A 19033-nucleotide genomic window follows, 5' to 3' on the forward strand; every position below is an offset into this window, starting at 1 on the left:
GTATTGACTTGTTGGGTCTTCTTGCTGTCCAATGAACTCTTAACACTATTCTTCAGCACATATGGCATGTGTAATTACGATACTAAATCAAAGATTTATACAGTATTAACATGACTTAATATGCAATACCTACACAGTTCAAGGCATACATGCAGAATACCTTCTTTATCATTCTTTCCATTTTTATTGCCAATTTTAGGGAAGTATAGACTTAGATGCCAAGATTCTTCTGTACATAAATGCTACTGAATCCTTTCTTTTTGCATTTGACCTCACAAAACATCTTCTAAGACTAAGCCAGTTATGGATCTGATTTGCCAGTACAATGCGGATCCTATGTGACTAAATCTTGTCGACCACCCTTTTTCAAATGCTTTACTGAAACCCATGTAGACACCATTGAAAGCCTGACTCTCATTGATTATCTTTGTCGCTTCCTCAAAAAATGGAATCAAACTTGTGAGACAGTATCTCACCTGCACCAAGCCACACTGACTATCCGCACTTCGTCCATGATTTTCCAAATGCAAGTAAATTCTGTAAAAATCTTCTTCAATAATTTCCCGTCACTGATGTGGGGTATTTACACTTTGAACATAACTTGAATCTTCTTAAAAAAGGGAACAATATTGCCCATTCTCCTGTCTTCTGGCATCTTACTGGTAGCTAAAGAGGATACAAAGTTCTCTGTCAAGGCCCCAGCAATCTCCTCCCTTGTTTATGCCACACATCAACGTTGCTGGTGAACACAGCAGGCCAGGCAGCATCTCTAGGAAGAGGTACAGTCGACGTTTCAGTCAAGCAGTTAGTCCTGACGAAGGGTCTCGGCCTGAAACGTCGACTGTACCTCTTCCTAGAGATGCTGCCTGGCCTGCTGTGTTCACCAGCAACGTTGATGTGTGTTGTTTGAATTTTCAGCATCTGCAGAATTCCTGTTGTTTTCCTTGTTTATGCCAGTTTGGGATAGATCAAATCAAGCACTGGGGCCTTATCCACATTAATGTTTTTCAAGACACACAATACATCCTCCTTCTTAATATTGATGTGTCCCAGAATATCCACATATCCTGTAATTTAACTATCCACCACACCTTTTTTCCTTGTGAATGCCAATGCAAAATATCTTTAATGACTTCTCCTATTTCCTCTAGCTGTACGCATATATTCCCTCCTTGACCTTTTACATCTACGCACTAATATATATATATATAAAATGCCTTGGGAGTTTTCTTAATCCTACTTGTCAAGGGCATTATATGGTGCCTCTTAGCCCTCCAAATTATTTGTGGTTTAATTATTTATTTGTTTGACTTAACTGAAGATTTTCTAGGCCGTTATTTCTGAGATTGTTACTGTCACTAAAACATTTATAACTTTAGAGCAGGTTATGCAGTTGATCTTTGTACAGCCACTGCCTTGGAGGTGGCTAGTGACAGGCTTGCCAATTTTAAAGTTGTAACATTTCACCTTGCCCTTACTCATCCTTCTTTGGAGCTAAAGTTCTGCCATCGTTCTGGTTGGGCCTGCACAGGAACTGGATTTTTTTTCCGGCGGGGGAATAGAAGGACCACAGGGTATTCCTGTACAACTTATAACAATTGGCTGAAAAGAAGAGTAAATTGGTTTCTCTTTCATAGCTTTCTCAGCTACGGATGACCTCGGAGACCTGACTAAGGGTTTGCATTAAGTAAGGTGAATGACGGACAAGTACAACCTCTCAAAAGAGAGCAAGTGATTGAATATTTATATCCTACACGTTACAAGCAATTGACTCCAGTTATTTTGGAGTAAATAATTCATTACAATAAATGTTTAATGCTCAGCCTTTGAGTCTGTTCCTCCAGCTGCTTTCAACAGGAAACCTAAATGGATGGGAACAGAATGGAGCAGGAAATCATGTAGGTCGGATGGATGAAATAGTTTGGGAGGAAGCTCATATACAGCAAAAAACAAAGGCAATGACATGTTTGGCCATATGGCTCTTAGTCCTGTCAGTTCAGCCTAAATATTGCTTGGAAATTTTAGCATTTACCACATAAAATCACAGCATTTCCAAGCACAAGGGTGAATAACTTCTTCAAAAATTTCCAATCCAGCAATACAAGGAAATACAACATAGTCACAGAGTCATAGAGCAAAACAGCACAGATACAGACCCTTCAGCCCACTGAGTGCTTGCCGGCCACGGTTCCCACCCATCAAGTCCCAATTTCCTGCATTTGACCGATATCCCCCTAAGCCCTGCTCCTACATGTACATACCCAAATGTTTCTTAAGTGATACCATTGTACCTGCCTCAACCACTTCCTCTGGCAGTTTGGTCTATAAACTCATCACCCTCTGCTTGAAAAAGTCCCCATCTCATTCTAAACCCATGATCTCTAGTTTTGCATCTCCTACCCTGGGGAAAAGGCAGTTACCATCAGCTTATAAGACCATAAGATATAGGAACAGAATGAGGCCATTTAGCCCATTGAGTCTGCTCCACTATTTCATCAAGGCTGAACAATTTCTATAGCCAGAGAGTGGTGAATCTGTGGAAATTCCCCCTCATCTCTGTTCTAAAAGGGCCTGCCTCTATTCTAAATCTGTGTCCTCTGGTCTTAGACTCTCCCATCACAGGAAACATCCTGTCTACATCAACTGTGTCAAGGCCTTTCACAATTCAATAGGTTTCAATGAGGTCACCCCTCATTCTTCTGAATTCTAGTGATAGAGGCCCAGAGCCATCAAACGTTTTTCATATGACAAGCCATTCAATCCTGGAATCATTTTTGTGAACCTCCTTTGAACCCTCTCCAGTTTCAGCACATCCTTCCTAAGATAAGGGGTCCAAAACTGCTCACAATACCCCAAGTGAGGCCTCACTTAAGCTTTGTAAAGTCTCAACATTACATCCTTGCTTTTATATTCTCCTCCTCTTGAAAGGAATGTTAACATTACATTTGCCTTCCCTACCATAGACTCAACCTGCAAATTAACCTTCAGGGAATCCTGCACAAGTCCCTTTGCATCTCAGTTTTTTTTTTGCTCTTTCTCTCCATTTAGAAAATAGTCAACCCTTTCATTTCTTCTACCCCAAAGTGGATGACCATACACTTCCCAACATTGTATTCCACCTGCCATTTATTTGCCCATTCTCCTAATCTGTCTAACTCCATCTGTAGCCTCTCTACATCTCCAAAAAAACCTACCCTTCCACCAATCTTCATATCTTCTGCAAACATTGCAAAGAAGCCATCAATTCCATAATCCAAATTATTGACATATAAATTGGTCTGAACACAGACCCCTGTGGAACACCACAATCACTGGCAACCAACCAGAGAAGGCTCCCTTTATTCCCACTCTTTGCCTCCTGCCAATTAGCCACTGCTTTATCCATGCTAGATAAAGCATGTGCCTCCAAGTATCCTGAGACCCCATCCTTAATAATCGACTCCAACGTCTTCCCTTCCACTGACGTCAGACTAACTGGCCTATAGCTCTCTTTCTTCTGCCTCTCTCCCTTCTTGAAGAATGGAGTGGCATTTGCAATTTAAAATCAAATCAAATCAAAACATGTTTAATTATCATTCAGACCGTACATGGATGCAGTCGAACGAGACAGAGTTTCTCTGGAGCCCAGGTACTTAATATTCAAAATAGCAAGAGAGAGAAAAAACACACACATCAGTACCCAAGAAAACACATGTACAGTCCAAGCCCCTGAGCGACATGTAAATTGATGGTACTGCTGCTGGCAATCCATCCTGTCCTCCCGCGAGTCGAACACTGGAGGGCAGATCTGACTGGAGGAGCCAGCTCCCAACCAAGCACAGACTCCACACTGCACCGTCTCCAGCATCATCTCATCTGGACTGCAGCAGCAGGCAAGCCCGCCTGAGGCCTTGTCCTCGTTACAACTGAGGCCACGCTGCTGCCTCGTCACCTGTCTTCCCACCAAGCTAGGGAAACAGGCCTGCGGCATCTAAAATTATCAATGTCCAACAGGGCCTTGTGATCGCAAGAGAATCATCCAAGACAGTCACTCACGGTTACATTGCACGCTGCTTTCACGCACCAACTCTGATGTCTTTGAGTAGCAGACAGCAGCACAGTCTGCACCCAAGTCAGCTCCTCCCAACCTTCTCCCAGCCAAGCACCAGTTTCTCCTTTTCTCAGCCAAGTGCCGGCTTCACATTCTCCCATTGGAATTTGTAGACCACATCCTTACTACTGTTTGGGGGTCTGAATACAACTCTCATCAGGGTCTTTTTACCCTTCTCCTGGCTGCCCGCCGGCTTCTCCTTCTTCCTGCTAAATGCCAGCTTTCCTTCTCCAACTTGACCACCAGCTTCTCCTTCTCATGGCCATTGGCTTCTCCTTTTCTGCCAGCTTCTCTTTCTCCAACCAGAGCGCAGGCTTCTCCTTCTCACTGCCGCCAGCTCTGACACATGGAACTTCCACCATACTGCTAGTGTCTTCCGCAGTGAAAACAGATGCAAAATACTTATTCAGTTCATCTGCCCTTTTCCTTGTCCCCCATTTCTACCACTTCCGCCTCATTTTCCAGAGGTCCAATAACCACTCTCGCCTCTCTTTTACACTTTATGTCTCTGAAGAGACTTTTGGTATCCTCTTTAATATTATGGGATAGCTTACTTTCCTATTCCAACTTTATATTCTTAATGACCTTTTTAGTTGTCTTCTGTTGGTTTTTAAAAAGCTTTTTGCTCTCTCTTGCCCTCTCTTTGACTTTTATGTTAACTTTGACTATTTTTGTTAGCCACGGTTGTGTCATTTTTCTTTAGAATACTTCTTCCTCTTTGGGATGTATATATTCAGTCCCTTCTGAATTGCCTCCAGAAATTTCAGCCTTTGCTGCCTTATCGTGATCCCTGCCAGTGTTCTTTTCCAATCAATTCTGGCCATCTCCTCTCTCATGCCTCTGTAATTCCCTTTACCCCACTATAATACTGGTACATCTGAATTTAGCTTGTCCTTTTCAAAATTCAGGGTGAATTCAATCATATTATGATCACTCTCCCCAAGGGTTCTTTTACCTTAAAGCTCTCTAATCAGTCCTGGTTCATTGCACAACACCCAACCCAGAATAACTGATCCCCTAGTGGGCTCAACCATGAGCTGCTCTGAAAAACCATCTCATAGGCACTCTAGAAATTCCTCCTCCTGGAATCCAGCACCAACCCGATTTTCCCAATCTACCTGCATATTGAAATTCCCCATGACCATTGTAACATCACCCTTCTGACATGCATTTTCTATCTCCTGTTGTAATTTGTAGACCACATCCTTACTACTGTTTGGGGGTCTGAATACAACTCCATCAGGGTCTTTTTACCCTTGCAATTCCTTAGCTCTATCAAAAATGATTCAACACCTTCTGACCCTACGTCAGCTCTTTCTAAAGATTTGATTTCATTTTTTACCAACAGAGCATTGCCGCTCCCTCTGCCTTCCTGTCCTTTTGATACAATGTGTATCCCTGATCATTAAGCTCCCAGATATAATCTTCTTTCAGCCTTGATTGGGTGATGCCTCCAACGTCATACCTGCCAATCTACAACTGTGCCACAAGTTCATCTACCTTATTCCATATACTGTGCGCATTCAAATATAACATCTTCAGTCCTGTATTCACTCTTTTCAATTTTGTCTGTGTTTTACATTGCAACTTATCCTGTTGACTGCAATTTTGCCCTATCAGCAGCCTCGTCTCACTACACTTTGCCTCTGTTTGTAAACCAGCTACCTCATCTTCAGCTCTATTAGCTGCCTTTCCTACGGTACTTCTTGCATTGAAATATACAGAGCTCAGGACATTAGTCGAACCACGCTCAAACTTTTTGATTCTTCACTTTGTCTCAAGTGTTACCAACATCAGCCTCCACAACCTCTCCACTAACTGTTCTGCCATTCTGGTTCCCATCCCCCTGCAACTCTAGTTTAAACCCCACCGTACAGCATTAACAAACCTTCCTGCTGCGATATTAGTCCCCCTTCAGCTCAGGTGCAAACTGTCCCTTCTGTACAGGAAGAGAGCCCAATGATCCAAAAATCTTATGCCCTCCCTCCTACACTAACTCCTTAGCCACGTATTAAACTGTATAATCTTCCTAGTTCTGGCCTCAATAGCACATGGCATGGGTAGGAATCCTGAGATCACAACCCTGGAGACCCTGCCCGTTAACTTAGCACCCAACTCCCTGAACTCCCTATGCAGAACCTCGTCACTCGTCCTACCATGACATCTGGCTGTTCGCCCTCCCACTTAAGAATTCTGAGGACTCGATCTGAGATATCCCAGATCCTGACACCCGGGAGGTAACATACCATCTGGGAATCTCACCCACAGAACACCTTGACAATTGCCCTAACTAATGAATTCCCTATAACCATAGTGTGCTCTTCTCCCCTCTTCCCTTCTGAGTTACAGAGGCAGACTCAGTACCAGAGATCCAACCATGGTGATTTTCATCTGTTAGGTCAACTCCCCACCACAGTATCCAACCCTGTTATTGAGAGGAATGGCCACAGGGGTACTCTTCATTGGCTCCTTAACCCCTTTCCCCTTCCTGACTGTCTCCCAGTTTCCTGTGTCTTGCACTTTGGGTATAACTGCCTCTCTAAATGTCGTATCTATCACCCCCTCAGCCTCCTGAATGATCTGGAGATCATCCAGTTCCAGCTCCAATTCCTTAACTCGGTTTGTTAGAAGCTGCAGTTGGATGCACTTCTTACAGTTGTCATCGTCAGGGACTGTGGAGGTCTTCCTGCCTTTCCACATCCTGCAAGAGGAGCATTCAGCTATCCTGCCTGGCATCTCTGCTGTCCTAGCTCAGCAGATATAAAGAAGGGCATGAAAAAATTAACATAACCTTGAGCTTTTCTTTCCTTTGCTTTCTCTGACTGAAGCTTCACTTCGCAGAAGCCTCGAAGAGCTAAAGCCTCAAGATCACCACTCTGACTCTGTCCAGTCAGACGTCGGCCACTGTAACGATGGCTGATGTGCTTGCTCCTGCCTTCCTTTAATTTACTCTTGCTAATCAATCACAAATGTTGATTTGTTGCTGGTCAAAGCTCTTTTCCGCTGAGCTGACCCACTTCTGCCTTTTCTATGCGGGCAGTGGACCTCATTGAAATCTCCTCTTCTCAAACCTTCCGATGTCTGGATTGGTTGCTGGTCAAAGCTCTTTTTCTCTGTCTCTTGTAACTTTAAACATTTCTATTAGCTTGCCCTTCATTCTCCTACATTCTAAAGACCTAGTCTGGCTAACCTCTCCCTATAACCCAAGCCCTCTAGTCCTGGCATCATCCTTGTAATCTTTTCATTCTTTTCAGTTCAACCCTATCCTTCCCATAACAGGGTGACCAAAATTGCACACAGTACTGAGTGCAGCCTCACCAACGACTTACACAGCTGCAACATAATGTCCCAACTCCTATACTCAGTGCCCATATTGACGAAGGCCAACATGTTAAACGTGTTTTCTCTCAAACCTGCCTACACTGCTTTCAATAAACTCTCCACTTGTACTCTTAGGTCCCTCTGCTGCTTTAGACTCCCAGTGTCCTACCATTCATAGGATAATTCCTAGGCTGATTTGACTTCCTCATGCTTTTTGTCTTTCAACAAAGAGGAATATACTTTCAAGCTGTTTCTGCATATGCTGTCATTTTATTTCAGATAAAGAACATTTTTACTTGTTGAGCATAAGAACATAAGAATTAGGAGCAGTAGTCGGCCTGTTGAGCCTGCTTCTCCATTTAATAAGATCATGGCTGATCTGGCCATGGACTCATCTCCACCCACCTGCCTTTTCCCCATAACCTTTAATTCCCCTACTGTGCAAAAATCTATCCAACCTTGTCTTAAATATATTTACTGAGGTAGTCTCCACTGCTCCATTGGGCAGTGGATTCCACAGATTCACTACTCTTTTGGAAAAGAAGTTCATCCTCATCTCCATCCTAAACTTACTCCCCCGAATCTTGAGGCTATGTCCCCAAGTTCCTGTTTCCTACCAGTGGAAACAACTTTCCCGCCTCTATCATGTCTATCCCTTCCATAATTCTATATATTTCTATAAGATCTCCTCTCATTCTGTGTAGCAAGCATTTGGCAATAATTAGTTACAAATTGTAATGAAGGTTATTGCAACATAAGATGAGAAATGGCAAAGCATGCAAAAGGTTAGAAGGTTCCCTGTTGACATTTTGTGACCTCACAGTGCTCAGTAGACTGGTGATGTGTGCATTATAAAACAATGTGACTGACAATCTTCATCAACTCAAGCAAGTATTAGTTGAATTTCCATGATCCTACCTGGCTTTTGATAGGGCTGCTGGTGGTGCTTTGGTTGGGGCTCAGCAAAGGACTGCAGCTGTCAGAGCCAGTCAGTTTTGACATGTAAGTGTTGTAGTCCAGAAGGATCTTCTGTCGAATGTTTCCTGCCAAGTCCTTAGTTTTAAAAAGGGAGGGAAGGTCTTCTGTGCTGTCCCTGCTGCTGTTGTCACTGTAAACCAATCGCCCTGATGGGCTGGAGACAAGATTTGATGTGAGACCTGTAAAATTAATTCAAATATTTAAGTGGACAAAAGATCACCAAGTTAGGTTTCCCATTTTGCCTAACTGCACTCCCTTAGGGGAAGTTATATTGACTTTGAGTGAAGGTGTAGAAAGAGTTTTACAAAATATCCCTTCAACCTCCCATTAACAATTTTCATGAGACTCCATCTTTCTGATGCTAAGAATAAAACAGAGAAAAAAACTTATTCAGTTGTTGGGCAACCCCGCACCCTATTGCCCAAAGACAAAAGGAAAATCTTCATTTATGTATTCGTTACATTTGACATCGCAATTTCCACATCATAAATATTTATGTTACATCAATAGGCTTGCAATAAGTATAAAAATGTTAGATATTAGAAACATGTATCTCCAATAATCATGGAATGTAACTGTCCTCACAAAATACTCACCAACTTTCTTGTTCTCCTGCCAACAATTAAATGTTTTTTCATATGCTGTTTGGCTAGAATTGTTTCTTTTTAACATGTCAAAGCCATAGATTGATGCATTTGGTCTAAATGCTGACCTTTCTGTGAAGTTTATCTAACATGTGGCAGACAGTATAGTAAAGTGGGAACTTGAACTGTGTACGGCGGCAGGAAAATAGAAACATTACTGAACTCATGCACAGCAGCAATATATACGTATCTGTTGTCTCCAGTTGGTCATTAGCAGTGGCGGATTTGGAATTCAGTAATTAGACTTTTTACAGTCAACAGACTTGCTGGTACGGGATAGGGAAACATGCACATAGGTTTCCGATATGTCCATGACTGCTTTCATCACTCCAGGGAGGTTTCTGTCTGAACAGCCTGAGTTTTAGTGTCTGTGGAGTCAAAAAGCTTATCTCAAGGGTAGTAGCAGAGATAGTTCAGAGTTCCAAGGCTGATGCCAGGATATACAGATCTAGTTAGATCTGATGTGCATCTAAGAAATATTTGTCCATGAGACCACCGGAGTACGAGGTCTATATACTGTATGTGGAGATCAGAGAATGTTAATCATGTCAAAAGTGAATCATTACACACACTTATCTATACCTGAATGGCACAGGGCTGATAACTGTATGTCTGCACATCACCGGAAGATTATCTCAAAGTGTGTCTAAGAGCTCCATGCTTTGTACAATAGGATAGTGCGTGTTTCACACCTAGTAACATGAAAGGAAACTGCCCCTTCCTGCACGTGTACAGCTGATTGAAATGATTAAGTCTCTGTATTGACCTGAGACAGACATTGTTGGCCCTCAAAAATAGAGAATCGTAGCAAAGTTATTAAGTAAGATTACCTAACAATATGCCAGATAATCAACATGCTCTAGACATTTAATTTTAATTTTATTTAATTTTTGCCACTTTTCCAAATTTAGCAGGTATAAACTGCAGTACCATATATACCTGCTAAATGTGGAATAGTGGCGGAATTTTATAGATGGGAAGGGATTCTTATTGTGGATGTAAAATCTACATTGCTCAACGTATGAATTTTATCATTTGTATTATTATTATTATTGTTTACTAAATATCTGGAGAATTGGCAGCACTACATGGGAGGAGCATAATGAAATAAAACTGATAATAAGTTAGCCGTTTTAAATTCAACCAATATTTAATTAAACAGTTAGGACTATTAGGGCCTGGAAGTCTGTAGCAGGATGAATGTGGTATATTTTTAAGAAACGCTGCAATCCATAAAAGTCAAGACAGAACTGAAAAGTAAATAGAATAGGTGCTCTATCAGGTGGTGCCAAGGAAGATTCTAGAAGTGTGCATCATGTAAAAATGAAACAAAAAATCAGTAAGCAAGGAGTTGAGGTGCTGAGTACAACCAAGGCAGAAAATGAGCTCGTGTTTTCACTGCTGTATACTTCTACACCCTGGTGGTGAAGGGCCCCACAGGGGACTGTATTGGCTCCATTCTCGTTTACCCTGTATATCTCAGATTTTACATGCAACGCTGAGTCATGTCATCGCAGAAATTCTGATGACTCTCCAATAAGTAGGGGTGCATAAAGGGAGGACGGGAGGATGAATACAGGGCCCTGGTGGAGGACTTTGTTTTGAATGGTGCAAGCTGAATCATCTGCAGCTCAACATCAGTAAGACGAAGGAGACGGCAATGGACTTTTTAAAAATTCATTCGCAGGATGTGGGCGTCACCAGCTATGCCAGCATTTATTGCCCACCCTAGTTGCCACTGAGACGGTGGTGACGAGCTGCCTTCTCGAACCCTGCAGTCCCTGAGGTGTAGGTACACCTGTAGTCGATGCTGGGTCGTCCGTCTGGGTTTATTCTTTATTATTTTCTTTTCAGTGGTTGGATACAACTGAATGGCTTGCTAGGCTATTTCAGAGGGCATTTAAGAGTAATCACAGTCCGTGGGTCTGGAGTCACATATAGGCCAGACCAGGTAAGGATGGCCAGGATCCCTCCCCTAAAGGACATCAGTGAACCAGATGGGGTTTTACGACAATGGGCATGGTTTCATGGTCATCGGATATTTTTTATTGAATTCAAATTCACCATCTGCTATGGTGGGATTCGAACTCATGCCCCCAGCGTATAATTTTAGGAAAACTAAGCCTGCACCACTCCCTGTTACTATTGATGGTGAGGACGTGGATGTTGTGAAGACCTACAAGTACATGGGGGTGCACCTGGATGACAGACTTGAGTGGAGCACCAACACAGAGGCTATGTACAAGAAGGGCCAGAGTTGCCTCTACTTCCTGAGGGGACTGAGGTCCTTCGGAGTGTGCAGGCCTCTCCTTCACATGTTCTACCAGTCTGTTGTTGCCAGTACAATCTTCTATGTGGTGACATTCTGGGACAATAGCATCAACACGGGCGATGCCAACAGGCTCAATAAACTGATTAGAAAGGCTGGATCTGTTATAGGTATCAAACTGGGCACACTGGAGGCTGTGGTAGAACAAAGGACTCTACGGAAAATCCTGACAATTCTGGACAACGTTTCTCACCCTCTGCATGCCATCTTGGCTGAACAGAGGAGCACTTTTAGTAACAGACGAAGTCACCTGCATTGCTCCCAAGAGCACTATATGAGGTCATTCTTACCCTCGACCATTAGGCTCTATAATGAGTCAACCTACAGTCGGGGAACTGATGACCCTTCCTGTTAGACTGTTTGAGGGAACTTTATTTGTTTTAAATTCTTTCTACTTTTTTTCTACTCTTTATATCTGAGTATTTATAATGCTACTGTGACTCTGTAGTTTCCTTTGGGATCAATAAAGTATCTAGCTATCTAAGTCATAATTAATGCAAGTTTTATTACCAGGTTTTGCACTACCTCTGCTGTGGTTCAGTCTGTCCTCGGATTGTACTCTAGACGCCAGAAGGAAATATCTAAACCATTCTTCTTTTTCTCTTCCTGTTCTTCCAAAGAGGAAGAGTGTGTTTTCCCTGCCTTCTCTGAGAGCTCTCATCTGGAACTCTGTTGTCAGACTCTGTTGTGTGATTTCTGAATCTTCAATATCTATTTCATTCTTCATTTTTCTATCTCCCAAACATTTGGATTTGTAGGTCTCAGATTCACTGAGGAAAATACAGATGGGATATTTCTTATTCCACATTCTCTTCTTTGCAAGTCCAGGTGGGACAAGGAAAATCTTAAGACAAAAGAAGATTTATTTATAAACACACAAACACACGATCAAAGTCACTTAGATCACATTTCTTCTTCATTCTGATGTTTGGTCTGAACGAGAATAGAACCTCTTAACCATGTCTACATGCTTTGATGCATTGAGTTGCTGCCATGTGATAACTAATTAGATATTCGCAACAACGAGCAGGTGTATAGGTGTACCGAATAAATTGGCCATCTATACACCTGTTATTCAATAGTTACCAGTTTCATAATAAAACAACCACAAAGCTAATAATAGACCTAGATTGCTGCTCAAACTCACCAAGATTAATTACTGCTTTCCCTCCGGGGAAACAGCCAACAGTCTCTTCCAAATGTGAAAATGTCAGTGGACACTAATTACTCATTATCCTAAACATGCACCTAACAGCAGGACTACGCCAGTTCAGATTCAGATAATGTAGCTGCAAGAAAGTCCCATGGTAATTCAGAAATCACCGGGAAACTAGGAAATGGGGATGGAGCAACATGTAAAGTGCTGGAGGAACTCTGCAGGCCAGGCCGCATCTATGGAAAACGATACAGTAGGCGTTTTGGGCCGAGACCCTTTGGCAGAACATTCCATCGATTGATGCTGCCTGGCCTGCAGAGTCCCTCCAACATTGTATGTGTGTGTTACTTGGATTTCACGCATCTGTAGATTTTCTCGTTTGTGAAATGGGAATGGAGGCTTCCTTGCATGGGTTTGATGGAGGTTCATATCACGTCAGACTTTGACTACAAAACAATGAGATGAAGTTCCCGGGGCTGCTACCATGTGGGAAGTTACTAAGTTTTGGGAGGCTCTATCCAGCCTCTCCCAAAACATGGGGAAATTATTGGGACACCAGTGGTCCTTTCATTGCTTAGGTGTGACAAAATCTATCAGATTCAACTGGTTGAACAAAGGACTTGGTTAGAGAAATGTGAAGTGACACTTGTTAGGAAGAAGTGAGGAGAGATGATATGGAATAAAGGACTCGCCCCCTCTCGTGAGGGTGCAGGAGCAAAGGTTTGTGAGAGTATGGTTGCAGAAATCACTGAGAGTGGCAGACAATGCTGAAAGGACTCGGCAGGTCAGGCAGCATCTGTGGAAGGAGAAACAGGGTCAATATATCAGATGATATATTAACTAGTATTGATGTGTTTAAGGGAAACAGATATGTGTGAGAGAAAACGAAATTGGTATTATTGTTGATGGATTTAAATGAGGGGAGGCTGCGACTGGTGTGTATATTGTTAAAACATAGGCATGGATTAATCAGTCAAATGAACAGAAATTCAATGTAACACCATAATTTCTGGCTTTAATGGACTAAAGTGATAAGATTCTCCAGAAAATAGGAAGCTTATTGATAGTACTAAGGAAAATATACAGTAATACACCATGATTTTTGAAGTATCGAAGGCAGTAAGTTGAAAGAAAGAAAAACTCTGAGCACATCCAGATAAATTCTCACTTACCTTGCTATCAGCAAGGTCACAGGATCGATGGCTGATGAAAATCACATCATGCTTGCCTTCATCAAAGGTTGCTCGCCGAGGAATGTTGCTTCTTGGATACGAGAGTTTCAGTGCAGTACCCTCTAGTGTCACAAAGACCGAAAACGTCAGGGATGGATGGTAGGTGTCAGGATTGTAGTTATAGATTTCATTCATCCAGCCCTGCAATATAGAAGAAACAGACAGATGGTCAGCCCACCTGTGAAATCTGCAAGAAATTTGTCTTTTTTTTTATCTCGGACAAAATTGTCTTTGAGACTTAGAAAAACACATGATTACCAATCAATTCCGATGTTAATCATATTTTGGTTGTCAGATAGATCTTTTGTTCATTATGAGCTACAGGTTTTTACACTATCCTTTATTTGAAGCCATCTGGCTGAAATCAAAATTGTGCCATCAGTTAAACCTGATAAGAATCTAAAGGACTGAAACTACTTAATTTGGTTTTGGAAATGGTCCCAATATAAGATCATAGAAGAGTCAGAGTACTGGTTTATTAAAATACAGTTAAAAATAACTAAAGTAAGGGTTATTGAGCTTACATGGAAACACAACAGAGACTGGTTTTTGCATCTTTTGGTTCTGTTTCTCTGGACCCAATCTGTAATTCTTTACATTTAAACAATATTTGAGGTTATCAATTAAACAGATAGACAGAATTTAATGACCAGAGCATTACTGCATTAATATTAGCAACAATTTCAAGACTGAAAATATAAGGTACTGGTGTTTCTGGAGTTGGCTGTGGTTTATTGATAGTGAATGCATGTCCGTTGTTTCAGTTTCATTCCAAAACAAAAATTAAACACAGGTACTCAAATTGATGCTCCAGCACAGTGCTGGGTGAGTATTGTATGGTTCTAGGCACCAACAAACAGTTAAAAAAAATCTTCTCCAGATTTTTGGACGGACACTATTTAAAAAGAGTGTTTTGTTGGTGTCCTGACTAGTATTTTTCTCCATCCCATTAATACAGCAGACAATCGCCTTAGTGATTTTGTTGACCCCTACTGTGTGCAAATTAGGTACCATGTTTCCGATGTTACAATGATGGCTTTGCTTCAGTAGTATTCATTGACTGTGGGCCATTCTGCACAGGATTCTTTCTATGGTGCATTGATAAAAAATGGCAAGTCAATGGGGACATGCCAGATTTCTTTAGCTTCCTGAGTAAGTAAAGGTGTCGCCGATCTTTCTTGGGCATGGCACCAGTATGGTGGACCTGGATAGTCCACCCATATGGTGCTCATTCTTTGGAACCGTCCACCCTATTGACCTCAGCATCACAATGACATTTACAGCAATAACTGGTACCATTCCTCAATGTATCAGGTTCTGAAGAAATGGTCAGAAGGTCCATTCAAAATAAAGACCACGGAAATTTTTGGCTTGAATGCAATTTTTCCCTACTCCCAACAGAGTTACAGTGAGACTACCAGTATGCTATAAAGGCAGAGGACTACTGGCTCCCTCTGCTTTTCTATATCTGTGGCCTTATCTATTCTCATGCACTCCTGTTCCGTCCCTTCTCCATCCCCACATCCTCAGCAATATCAACAGCAAAACAGCTTCTTCTGCACTTTTTCAATGCTACAAATTAAACATTTCCCAGGAAATCAGTTAACAGTGGATACGGATGATTAAAGCAGAACTTTCCTTTTTATAAAGATCTCCTTAAAAGGAAAACTGTAAGATTGGAAGTTCAAAGCTTTAAAGTTATCTCTGCCTTATTAAGTTTAAGTGTTTTCAATTAATTTCAAAGTGCTTGCCAAGGACATTTTTTTTCTCTCTTGGAATCTGCACACAGCATATTGAGGGAGATCTTGGATTAGGATCGTGTTGCAGAACAGATTGCTGTGAAGAATCTTTTGATTCATCAACAGCTCAACTTGTATCCTTATATTAAAAAATAACACTAGGTTGAATTGTTTCAATTAAGTGAGCTATGATTTTATAGTAAAATTCAACTTGATGATTGAAAGGAAAATCTCTCCGGCTTTTTATTTAATCATTTGGAATGATTTTCTTACTACACTCACGGATGTTACTGAAACGTTTATAAAGTGGTGCGAATTGACTTTGTGGCAAATTTACAGCTGAACTAATCATACCTTATCCAAAGCAACTAACTATATATTAAAATACGTGCTTGGAGTTTGGGGTAGGCCCCATTTGACAGGTAGGTCTAGTTATATTTAATAGCCTGAATTCCATCAGCTTGTCCCTATTCTGTCAGATAGCAGCCTAGCCTCTAAAAAGATTGTGGATTAAAGCTCTACTTCAAAACATCACACAATACCATGGTGATCCAGAATAGTTACAGACATTGTTTTCCAGCTGTGGCTACTGTAGAGCAGAAATTGAAGTAGGTTAATTACTATTAAGTAGGTTAATTAAATAGCCCATTGCCACATAATTACTGCCAGTAAATTGGGTAGTGTTTCGTTTGTATAGGTGAATGCAGATCTACAAATACTTGAGAAGACAATGGGAAGAGCATAGGAACCCGTTTGATTTGTTTCACATCCAATACCCGATAGAGCATTTTATTCTCTTCTGGTGACCTGCTGAAGCAATATTCAGCTGGCACAGTGATGCAGCCATATCCTGATGTTGTCTCACAATCCAATGGGATCGTTTCGGTGCTGTTTGCATGTTCTCTCTGCGATGTTATGAGCTACTTCTGGGTCATAGAGTAATAGAGTTATAAAGCATGAAAACAGGGCCTTTGGCTCATCTTATTCATGCTGATCAAAGTGCCTACCTATGCTATTCCCATTTGCCTTGTTATGGCCCATATCCCTCTAAACCTTTATCATCCATGTACCTGTCCAAATTAATTTTAAATATTGTAATTATACCTACACGTACCACTTCCTTTGTCAGCTCATTCCGTATATCTGTCATCCTTTGTGTGAAAAATATAAATATTTCCCCTCTATCCTTAAACCTATGCACTCTTGCTTTAGACTCCCCTACCTTGGGATAAAGACAGTGACTATCTACCTTGTCTTTGCTCCACATATTTGTAACCTCTATATGTTCGCCACTCAGCCTCCTTTGCTCTGGTGTAAACTGTCAGAGCCTTTCCAATCTCTCTTTGTAACTCAAGTCCTCGAAGTCCTAGCAAAGCACTGTGAACCTTTCCTGCACCCTCTCTAACTCAATTACATTCTTCCTGTAGCATCATGACCAGAACTTGCACATGATAATCCAAGGATATTCTGGTTTCCACCAATTTATGTGCTGATGGGTTAGTTGTCTCTGTGCAGATGAGTGACAAAGTGGAATTGATAGGCACGTGAGAGAGAATAAAGGAAAGGATTGGAATATTCTGTTGGGTGCTGCCATGACTTTCATTGTTGTAACAAGGAAGTAATCTGTGAGAATGATTATATTAACTCACCAAGCTTTCTTGATGTTACCCACTGCTTGACCCATCTGCATTCTAACCTTGGCCACCTTTAAAATGACATAAACAGCAGGAATATGGGAACACCAGCAAGACACAAAGGATCATAAACTGACCTTGTATCTCTGTCTTAAAAATATTCTAAGGTTCTGTTTTTAGTACCTCAACTCTTAATCCAGTTCTTTTAAAACAGTGATCCTCAGTTCCTGATTCTTCCCAAAGGGTAAACTTGCACTGCATATCCGCCATATTAAAAGCTCTCATGAGTTTGTATGTTTCAAGCTCCTTTCACTTTTCTAAACTCCAGAAACACTGTACAAACCTTGCCTGTCCATCCTTTCCTCATAAGGCACCCACGATTCCAGAAATTCCAAACCTTCCCTAAACTGCTTCCATGACCTCAAAATCTTTCCTTAGCAAAGAAGCCTGTGACACACATGATGTGGTCTCACCAATGTCTGTACAACTGAAGCATAAAACAAACTCCCTACTTTTGTAATCGATTTCCCTAGCAATAAAGAATAACATTCAATTAGCTTTTCTATTTGCTTGATATACCCCGTTAAATATGACTCTGCAATTGCTAACCATTTAGATAGTAAGCTCATCATCTTGAATTTTCCTGCCAACATGGACAAATTCACATTTTCCAACATTGTACTGCTTTTCCCAGATCTTTACCCAATCACTTAACCTCTCTGTACCCCAGCGTAGCAACTTTATGTCCTTGACATCAGCTATTTTCCTACCTATCTCCCTTAGCACCTTCAGCAAATTGAGCAAACATCCCTTTCATTCCTTCATTCATTTGTATGACTTGTAAAGAGATGAGAAAAACCCCTGTTTTTGCTTATTCCCTGTTTCCAGCTTGGCAGCCAATCTTCTATCCAGACCAGTGTTATCTCCTATGCCATGAGTTTTTATTTCCAACAATAATGGTTGATGTGGCATCTTATTAATGCCTCTGGAAATCTAAGCATAGCACACCCTTTATCCACAATTTATGTTAATTCCACAAGGAGTTCAACAAGAACAATTTTTTTTTGCTACGTGCTCTGCTATAAAATCTTTCACTATAGCTTATAGCATTTTCCTTTCAAAAAATATGATGCTCACTGGTCTGTAATTTCTGGATCCCTTTTTGAATAAGAGATACATTTGCTGTTTCTGATCAAATGGGACATTCTGCAAATCAAGAAATTGTTGAAGAATTAAAAGCAATGCATCAACTATCTCACTAGCCACTTCTTGTAAGAGCCTTGGGTGAAGTCCACCAGAAAGTAAACAGTAATCAGCCACTCCCCATTGCACAGTACAAAGTTCAATCTCCTCACTCCACAAGAAGGCCTCGGCTGGGGCTCAAACTCACAACCTTCAGATCGCTAGTCCAACACCCCAACCACTTGGCCACGCACCACACCTGTACATATATACAACCAAACAAAACAATGTTCCTCCAGACCACAGTGCACCCACACAATGTATATCATACACAGCTCATAAACCAAAATAGTATATTATAAATAAATTAATAAAGTATAATTCAAAATACATGTAGTAAACCACAGCACAGGTAAACAGTAAGCAAGCTCTTCACTCTCCATGGCAGAACCATTGATGTGCACTAGAGAGTAGTTGAGGTATGCAAGGCTTTGCACCCCCATTCTAACAACTTTCTGCAGGAGAACCACTGTGTTTCATGTGGTTGTATACCGTATATGTACAGTAAACTTGACCTTGAGCTTGAAACTATGGATATATGTAAAAATGTAGCTTTGGGTCCCATATCTATGGAAGGCCATGCTGGGTTTGGAGAGGGCCGAGAGGTTTATGAGAATAATCCTGGAGATGAAAGGGTTACCATATAAGGAGTGTTTGATGACTTCTAA

The 19033-nt window shown here is 41.3% G+C and overlaps 1 protein-coding gene and 1 long non-coding RNA gene across 4 annotated transcripts in view; one reads left to right on the top strand and one right to left on the bottom strand.

Moving 5' to 3' along the window:
• Positions 1-19033, top strand: part of LOC134351937 (uncharacterized) — a 111099-nt gene that overhangs the window by 49796 nt on the left and 42270 nt on the right. The gene's annotated exons all lie outside the window — the stretch shown is intronic.
• tex2l (testis expressed 2, like) overlaps positions 1-19033 on the bottom strand; it is a 106729-nt gene that overhangs the window by 45467 nt on the left and 42229 nt on the right. For 2 of the 3 annotated variants that reach the window (XM_063058874.1, XM_063058876.1), the window contains exons 4-6: positions 13691-13891; positions 11873-12206; positions 8330-8568 (exon numbers count right to left, since the gene is read on the bottom strand). In XM_063058874.1, the coding sequence (XP_062914944.1) occupies positions 8330-8568; positions 11873-12206; positions 13691-13891 (774 nt within the window). The remainder of the gene's footprint in view (positions 1-8329; positions 8569-11872; positions 12207-13690; positions 13892-19033) is intronic. The other variant, XM_063058875.1, reaches the window with a different exon arrangement.

This window comes from Mobula hypostoma, chromosome 9, assembly GCF_963921235.1.
Source record: "Mobula hypostoma chromosome 9, sMobHyp1.1, whole genome shotgun sequence".
In the NCBI taxonomy this organism is placed as follows: domain Eukaryota; kingdom Metazoa; phylum Chordata; class Chondrichthyes; order Myliobatiformes; family Myliobatidae; genus Mobula; species Mobula hypostoma.